Source organism: Netta rufina (assembly GCF_964035555.1).
Source record: "Netta rufina genome assembly, chromosome: 26".
Taxonomy (NCBI): Eukaryota; Metazoa; Chordata; class Aves; order Anseriformes; family Anatidae; genus Netta; species Netta rufina.
In genome coordinates this window covers 3,732,660-3,741,323 of record NC_140150.1, presented here as the reverse complement: position 1 = coordinate 3,741,323, position 8,664 = coordinate 3,732,660, and the positions used below count along the sequence as shown (strand labels likewise).

The window sequence follows — 8,664 nt, the reverse complement described above, 5'->3', positions numbered from 1 at the left end:
CGCACTCATTTCCACCCCCTTTTCCCAAGCAAGGCTGGAAGATGCTGAGGGTTGAGGTCCCCCTGCTTGGACTCCTGTGGCTGGAGTCCCTCAGACCAGCAGCAGGGACCTTCACCCTCTGGGAATTGGCTTTTTGGGACAAAACCCAGGAGGAGACCCCAGGAACCCGCCGGCTGCTGCGAGGTGAGAGCCCCACATAGAGCCCAGTGGGACAGCCAGCCCACGGGGACCGGGACCCAAAAAACCTGCAGGGGTGGGAGCACAGAGCAGAGCCGCAACTTCTCGGAAACGTGGAAGAGGCAGAAATAACATTTCCATGGGTAAAAAGGGTAAAAAGGCTCTGAAGCAGCTTATGGCCACGGCTGGGTTCGGGTGTGCACGTTCGTAGCCCTGCGTTCACCGGGGCAGAAGGAGCTCTGGCCTTAGCTTCGGGTGGCTTTAATTCCTTTTAGGCTGCGAAGTGCTCGCTCCCTGTGCCAGAAGCAGCCTGACGAAACCGCGCTCGTCCGTGGAGAAGGCAGCGCTCCCGGCTCCGAGCCCGGGGTTTGAAAAATAAAGGCCAACGGGGGCCAGATTCGGTGGTTCCAAAAGCAAAGCTCGAGAGGATTTGATCAAAACAACCGGAACAAACCCAAACAAAATAGACACTGCTCACATCAGTTTGGTTTAGCAAACCAGCACAGGCATCTGTCTGGCCCTGACGAGATGCAGACTGCGGCCGTCGGCGCAACTGTGCCGGCTGAGACGAGGCAGTGATAGGGACCAGGGGCTTCAGGCGAGCAGGACGGAGCTCTGCTGGCTCCTGTTACCAATTCAGGGCTTTCTTTTAATGGTCAGCGATAGGGAAGAGGTGTTTACAGAAGGAGATGTCCAAAAGGTTTCACAAAAGTCAAGGAGAGCAGCGGAAGCTTTGCAGTGGGGCTGCAATGAGCAGTGGTGCCGAGGTCGCACCAGCTCCCACCAGCGCTGACCAAACCTCGCAGCAGAGCCCCAGCAGTGGTGGGGGGCCCCTGGCCCCCTGGGACATGAGATTTTGGGGTTAACTAAAGAAAAAGGTGCGTGTGCTTCTTCAGAGGGCAACTTTTCACCTCCCTGAGCCAGTCCCGGAGGACACTGAAGCTGGACAGGATGAGCTTGGGTGAAAGCCCTGGTGACTGGGGAACAGAAAAAATGAGCTCAAACAGGCCTTTTTTACTGTTTTTTACTGGGAAAGGGGGATGTGACCATGGGGAACGGAGCCATCCAGGGCCAGCCCATGCACGAGGGCTCTGCAGCCCCCCCAGACAGCCTCCCCCGGCGTGGTGCCCGTTTTGCCTTGCAGAAGGCAGAGAGGCCGCTTCCCTTATCTGACCCAGCCACGGACGTTTTGCTTTTCCAGAACAACATCCAAGCCCTGCAAAAGCCTCCGAGCTGTTGGCCACCAGGACACCTCGAGCTGCCAGCGATGTGACGCTGCTTGACACCAGCCGGGCGCCGAGCAGCAGCTGTTTTCTGGCTGCCACCACCCCGCACACCGCTCCCCCCGGCAGCAGGAGCAGAGCCCTCCCGGCAGGGTCATCCCCTGCCCCAACCCCACACACATCCACGAGCCCCTCTCCAGCCTCCCTGCCCTGCTGCAAGCTGCAATTGCGAGGCTTTCCTGGGACAGAGAGGTGCTGCCAGCTCCGTTAAACCCCACAGAGGCTCAGGGCGCACCAAACCTCTCCCTGCTTTGCCAGGGATTTACCTCCTTTGGGGCAGCACAGCCTCATGGTTTTTTTTTCCCCACTCGAAGGCAGGATTTCTCCGAATGCCCCAGAGCGAGCAGCTCTCTGCCTGCAGCCCAGGGCCCCGCGGTGAGCTGTGCTTTCCAGGCACTCTCCTCCTTCCCCAGCAGCCTCGCGTCCTGGCACCGTCCCCACCGTACAGCTCGTCCCTCGCCACCCACCCGCACATTCCTCCCCCTCACAGCGAGGCCCGCGGATCGATAAGGATCTTTGCGAGGCTCCCCCCGGGGAGGAGGATGTTTTGGCTGGGAAATATCGATGGGAAGCGAGGAGAAAAGTAAGCCCAGAGGGAGCCGGGCACCTGCCAAGCTCGCTAAATATCTCCAGGCTCCTCGGCAGACCTGGGCGTGCTGCTGGAGCTGGGCACGGAGCAGCAGGCGATGGGCGGGCAGGGTTCCTCCTTCTCAAGCCCTGCAGGAGGAAATGCTTCGACAAAAAGCCAAAGCTGGAGCATGTAGAGACAGGGACCAGGGGCTGCATCAGTGCCAACTGCCTCCCAGCTTTGCAGGACCCCCAGGGGCTCTGCACCCCCAGCTGATGCGTAGCAGGGAGTGCTGCGAGCTCCCGTGTCCCCAGCCAGGGTCACCCAGCACACACACACACCCTGTGCCCCCCCAGGAGCCTCGCTGGAGACCCTCCATCCCTGTTAGGTGGGCACAGTCTGCAGAAACGCCAGCTTGGCATCTCTCTCCTGCCAAGCTGAAGACAAATTCCTGCTGTCACAGTGGCTCTTTGGTAGGCAATTTATTTACCTTGGATGCCGCAGCCTTATCGTTCATGGAAATGTTTATCCTAAATATTTAATAGCAGGGCTGCATAAACGGAGGCTTCCTGGGGAAGAAGCCCAGACTGCAGCGGGGGCAGGCATAACCTCCCTTCCCCTGGTACTGCAAAAGTTAAAGATACTTTCTCGCTTCTCCCCAAGAATCACATCCTCAGCACCTCGAAATCAGAGATTTTTTAATCTGGCCAGAGGCCTCTTCACCACTTCCTGATGAGAAACGCAGGAGACCTAACAACAGCCCTTTTAAAAACAACATCCCCGATTCCACTAACTCGTTAAACAGAGAGAGCCTGAAAAGTGCCAACACTCCTATGAGAAAAGACGGGAGGGAGAGAGAGAGAGAGAGAGAGAGAGGGAGGAAAGAAAAAGCAGGTTATTTATAACGCCAGGCAGCATTAGGGTCTCTTCAGTCTCTCCTGCAAACTGTCTGCTGCTAGGTCACTCCCCAAAAAAACCTGCCGAGCCCGTGACCTGCAAGCACAATATTTGGTCTGGGATCTAGGGCGGGCACCAGCCTTTGCAAACCGGGCGCCACACTCACATGCTGCTTGACACACGGGCGATCCCGCAGCAGAGCAGCGAGGCTTTGGAAAGGAGGTTCTCAGCTTGGTAAGTCCATCTCCATATTTATTACGATTTTTTTTTTTTTTTTTCGAGGCTTGATTTCCATAGCCCTGCCGTGGAAGGCGGGCGGCTGCCCCTTGGAGCAGATGCCAGCGACACGGGTGGCACGGCGCGGGCGCCAGCGCTGGCGAGCCACGGCGGCCGGGTGCCCTCTCCCGCTCCCCGCGGCTCCTGCCCCGGCTGCAGCTCCCCAGACACCTGCATCGGGACCCCTGCACCCACCGCCTTCGACACCCGGGCACGTGCAGCGCCTGCTTGCAGCCCCCTGTGGCTTTGCTGCCTCCTCCTCTGCTTGGTTCGTGCCCGTGGTGCCCCTCGCTCCAAGCCCTGCTCCTTCCCTGGGTGGCCTGATGGGACCCGCAGCCTCCAGCACAGAAGCGTGGAGGCTGGGAGATTGCACGGATAACGTGGCTGGCACGTGCAGATGCCACCCAAAAGTGGGGCTGAACCCACCGGGGAGGGGAGAGAGACCAAACGAAGCAGGGTGGATGCCGAGGACAGGCTCAGGGGCTGGTGGCACACTGAAGGGGGCACTGAGAAAGGAGGAGGAAGCCCCGGATTTGATCCTGCCCCATACAGAGGGACCCCAGGAAGAGGTGGCAGCCCCAGCACGGAGCAGACAGCTCTGTTTCACCAGGCAGAGTGCCCTGGAGTGGGAGGAAGGAGGAGAAGAAGCTCGCCTGCAACTGCCAAGCTCCCGCCGCACACGCAGCATCCCAAAGGACCACAGCTCCCCTGTCCCTCAGCTGCAAAGTGAAAGCAGGAGCTGTGCCTGCCCTCCTCGGTCTCAGCCCCCATTTTCTTCCAGCACTAGCTGCCTGCCAGCGTGCCTTGGTGGCGGGGCAGCCGCTGCCCTGAGCACAACTGTACCCTTTTTGTCTGCTGGGCTCTGCGGGCGAGAAATCCCCTCCTCGCTGCTGGGTGTGCCAGGCTGGGGATGAGCGACCTGCCGGCCCCTCGGGAGCACGGTTTGGGTGGGCAGGAGGGCACGGACCCCCGGGGCTGAAATCTGGGCACAGCCAGCTCCACCACTGCAGCTCTGCAGGGGCTGGCTGACAGCCCCCAGCAGCTTCCAGGGGGTCAGGAGGAGGAAGCAGCAGCGAACCCCAGCATTTTTCCCCTTTTCCCAGCCGTGCCCTAAGGGTGCAGACCCAGCGAGGTTTCCCGTTTGCTCCGTGGCAGCAGCAGGGCTGGCGGCAGCCCCGCGCTCCCGGCCACGTGTACAGCAGGCAGGAGCCTCCGCTGCGCTCCCCCTCCGAGCAGCACGGCCCGGACTGTTTCCTGGAGGCATTTCAAGCCGCCGCGCTCGCGGGCTGCTCTGCGTGCTGGCATGGCCACGAGGCTCGGGGGAAGGACAGAGAGGCCGTCGCTGGCGTCCTCGTCCTGCCAGCACAGCGCCCTGGGGCGGTGCTGCAAAGCCCACGTGAAGCCAAAGGGGCTCCGGGGGGTGCTCGAGTGGTGCTGAGCATCCAGCCCCGCTCTCTGCTGGCCTCCAGCCCCAGGCAGATCGGTTCTCATAAACAGGGCAGGCAGTTTTTGGGGATGGTCCCACTCTCCCGTGTCAGGCTGGGGGGACAGCAGGTGACAGCCCTTCCCCAGCAGGGGAGATCTCAGCTCCGGAGCAGTTTCCACTTCAGAATAAGCCAGAACTTGTTTACCAGGATTTCCATCAGTCCCAAGCATCCTGCGTGGTGGTGGGGGCAGGGGGAGCTGGATGAAACCCACGGCGACTCGTGTCGCCAGCGAGTGCAGTAAAAATAGAGAGAACATAGAGCTGCCTCCAAACCCACCCGGAGCTCCATCAGTACACGGGGTGGGATCGTGGGGGTGGGATGTGGTCCTTCTCCTGCCTTGGGTGAACCCAGACCCTTTGGGGCAGAGCTGTGGCCTTGCACAAACCCCAATAAGCAGCCCCCATCTCCATCCCCTTCCCAGCTGCAGCAGAAATAGCGATAGGAAAGATTGGGCGAGCAGAAAGGCCCTGGAAGAGGCGTGAGATGAAAGCCACGGGTCTTTTTGTAGGACTCCCTCGGGTCCCCGTGCTCCCCCGGCCCTGCTAGGTGCCACCAGGCCGTGCCCACGTCCCGACCCCTCTCAGTTCCCAGCCTTCAGGGAGCATCAATTCTGCCCCCAGCCCCTGCCCTGCTCCTGATTGTGCCTCTTGTCCCCCCCCAGGTCCCCCCAGCGCCCGCATCATGCGCTGGGCCACCATCGTGCTCATCGCCGCGCTCTGCGGGGCCTCGCTGGGCCAGTACAACGAGGAGGAGGACCTGGCGTGGTTGCAGTACTACATGCGGCAGTCCCGCATGTCCTCCTACAACTACATGCCCTACTACGAGGATGAGAACAGCCCCTACGTTTACTCCTACCTCCCGGCTCCCGACACGGAGGCAGAGCCCGGCCCCGAGCCTCAGCAGGCCCCTTCCTGGCAGTGTCCCCAGGAGTGTGACTGTCCCCCCAACTTCTCCTCGGCCATGTACTGCGACACCCGCAACCTGCGGTACCTGCCCTTCGTGCCCACCCGCATGAAGTACGTCTACTTCCAGAACAACCAGATCACCGCCATCCAGGAGGGGGCCTTCGACAACGCCACGGAGCTCGAGTGGCTGGCGCTGCACAACAACCAGATCACCAGCGAGAAGATGGGCAAGAGGGTCTTCGCCAAGCTGAGGAACCTGGAGAGGCTGTACATGAACAACAACAACCTGACCAAGATGCCCAGCCCCCTGCCCCGCTCCCTGAGAGAGCTCCACTTGTCCTACAACCAGATCTCCAAGGTGCCCTCCAACGCTCTGGAGGGCCTGGAGAACCTCACGGCCCTGTACCTCAGCCACAACTACATTTTTGAGATGGGCGCTTCCCTCAAAGGGCTCAAGTCCTTGATCCTGGCTGATCTGAGCTACAACCACCTCAGGAAGGTCCCCGACGGGCTCCCAATGGCCCTGGAACAGCTCTACCTAGAGTACAACCACATCAACGCCATCCCCGATGACTATTTCAAGGTCTCCCCCAAGCTGCTCTACGTGCGGATGTCCCACAACAGCCTGACGAACCAAGGTCTCTCCACCAACACCTTCAACAGCAGCAGCATCCTGGAGCTGGACCTCTCCTACAACAGGCTCCAGAAGATCCCCCGGGTCAGCACCCACCTGGAGAACCTCTACCTCCAGGGGAACCAAATCAACGGTGAGCAGGCGCGCGGCGGTGCTGGGGAGGCAGAACCTGCGGTAGGGGGTTGAGCAGGAGAGGGGAATTTGGGGGATTTCTGGCCTCCCAGGTGGTCCTCAGCAAGGTGGGAAAGGGGGTTGGTTGTGGTGCTGGCTTCGTGGTGCACAAATTCACATCTCTGGGTCCATCAAGCGTTTAGCCCGAGCATCTTTGGGCTGCAGATGCCAGAAACCAGCTGGGGTTTCTGAAACCAGGGACAATTCAGGGAAAAAGGGACCAGGGACAAACCCTGCGGTGCTCAGCAGCCTGCAGCACTCGGGGCCAGAGCATCTCCTCCCATCCCCTCCTGCCCCGAAATCTCCATCTGCAGCTCTCCCGAGTCCAACACCCTCTGCTTTATTCTCCAACCCCTCAAGAGCTGCAGGCGGCGTGGCTCCAGTCCTTGCCATGTCCCAGAGCTGGTCCTGATGCCCCCCAGCCCTCCCTCCCCAGCCCCTGGAAGCCCCCGGCCCCCCCCCCAGAGCCCCTCACTGCCTGCAGCTGCTGGACACATCCTGGCCAGGGCCGGGGCAGACAGGGGCTCTTAGTTATTAGAGAGCCTTCTGCCAGGACTAAAATCCGCTCCATTTAATACACAAATAAATAAAAGGAACAGATTGTTCCGGGGATGCTGTTTATAAAGAAAGAAAAAAAAAAAAAAAAAAAGAGAGAGAGAGAGAAGAAAAAAAAAAACTGCATCTCTTGGAAAAATCCACCCTGGCTCCTGTCACCTGCCAGCCCCCCAGGGCAGGATGCCCCCAGAGAAGTGCTGAAGCCCCCGAGCGAGGCCAGGCTGGGGCCACAGTCAGCTGTTGTAGGGGAAAGAACCCCACACCGAGGGACCGACAGAGACACGAAAACAAGAGCAGACTCCCAAATGTTTGCTTTCCAAACGTGTAGCTGTTAATATCTGCCCACAAATGCCATGAAACCACCGCGGAGCCAGCCAGGCTCGACTGCAGAGCTGTTCCAGCTGAAGGTTTTGCTGCTGAGCTTGGCAGCAGCCCTGGGAGCCCCCCCAGGAGCCCTTCGGTGAGGGGTGAGGTGCCCGCAGCACCCCCCTGCACCCCTGGGTGCTGCGCAGCCTCTGGGGAGATGCTGCTGCCCTCTCGGGGCTGGCCACCCCCTCCTGCCACCCAAATCACCCCCTGCCTCTGCCCCAAAGATGCTAAAATGGAGCCAAACAGCCCAGAGCGACCCAAATCAGCTGGGGAACTGGGGCTGGGCGCCCCACAGCACCCCAGTGCACCCCAGTGCCTTCCCCAGCAGCTCCCAGCCCGGAGCTTTGCTGCCCTCTAGTCGGTCGCTGCTCTCCCAAATCCGGCACAAAAAAAATCAGGATTTGCTCCAAACCCAGGCAGGGCCTGGCCTGAGAGGGGCTGGCAGCAGCGGGGGCCAGAGGAAAGGAGAGGGGACGAGGACGGGGACAGGAACAGGGATGTGTGTCCCCCCCCAGACACACTGCCTGGGTGGTCCTGGTCCCCAGCGGTGCCCTGGGGGGGGTCTGGATGCTGCAGCTCGTGGAGCTGATGAAACCCAACAGCAATCCCCGCTGCAGGGCGATGCTTCCCAGCTGACACCACCCCGTGCTTTTTTCCTACCTGCACCCCAGCCACGCTGGGCAAAACCCCAGCTCCAGAGCTCTGAGCACACACAGGCTGCTCCTGACTGCAGCCAGAAGCATCAACAACTCCTCCAGAAGGATGCAGTGCCCCTAAATTTCCAATTATTCCTGCCGAATAATTCGGCAGGAATAATTGGAAATTTAGGGGCAATTGCATCATTTCCCTGCCCATCCTGGCGCGGGCTCGGTGCCCCCGGACCCATCACGGGACCATGTCCCCCTGACATCTCTGGGTCTCCTTCTCCCCGCAGAGTTCTCCATCAGCAGCTTCTGCACCGTGGTGGACGTCATGAATTACTCCCGGCTCCAGGTCCTGCGGCTGGACGGCAACGAGATCAAGCGCAACGCGGTGCCCCCCGACGCCCCGCTGTGCCTGCGGCGTGCCACCATCATCGAGATCTAGCCTGGTCGTCATCCCCCTCCCCGTGGTCCTCAGGACTTCGCTCCCCCGTCCCTGGGGGGACGCTCACTCCCCATTTTAATGCAGCTTGACGGTTTGACTTGGCTTCTGCAATAGTGCAATAATGGTGCTCCAAGCCCACAGGATCCGTTGTGGGCTGGATCTGTTCAGCCCCAAATGTTCCCCCTTCCCAGCTCTCTGGCCACGCAGGGTGGGAGAGGTCCCAGCACGAATCCCACCACGGCCATGCCCCAGCATC

At 60.5% G+C, this 8,664-nt stretch overlaps 1 protein-coding gene across 1 annotated transcript; it reads left to right on the top strand.

Moving 5' to 3' along the window:
• Positions 1–5,369: 5,369 nt before the first annotated feature.
• Positions 5,370–8,408, top strand: FMOD (fibromodulin; the record flags this gene model as incomplete). The annotated part of the gene is made up of 2 exons (XM_084301976.1): positions 5,370–6,360; positions 8,257–8,408. 2 exons carry the CDS (start codon positions 5,370–5,372, stop codon positions 8,406–8,408), a joined length of 1,143 nt encoding a protein of 380 aa, XP_084158102.1.
• Between the last annotated feature and the right edge of the window lie 256 nt (positions 8,409–8,664).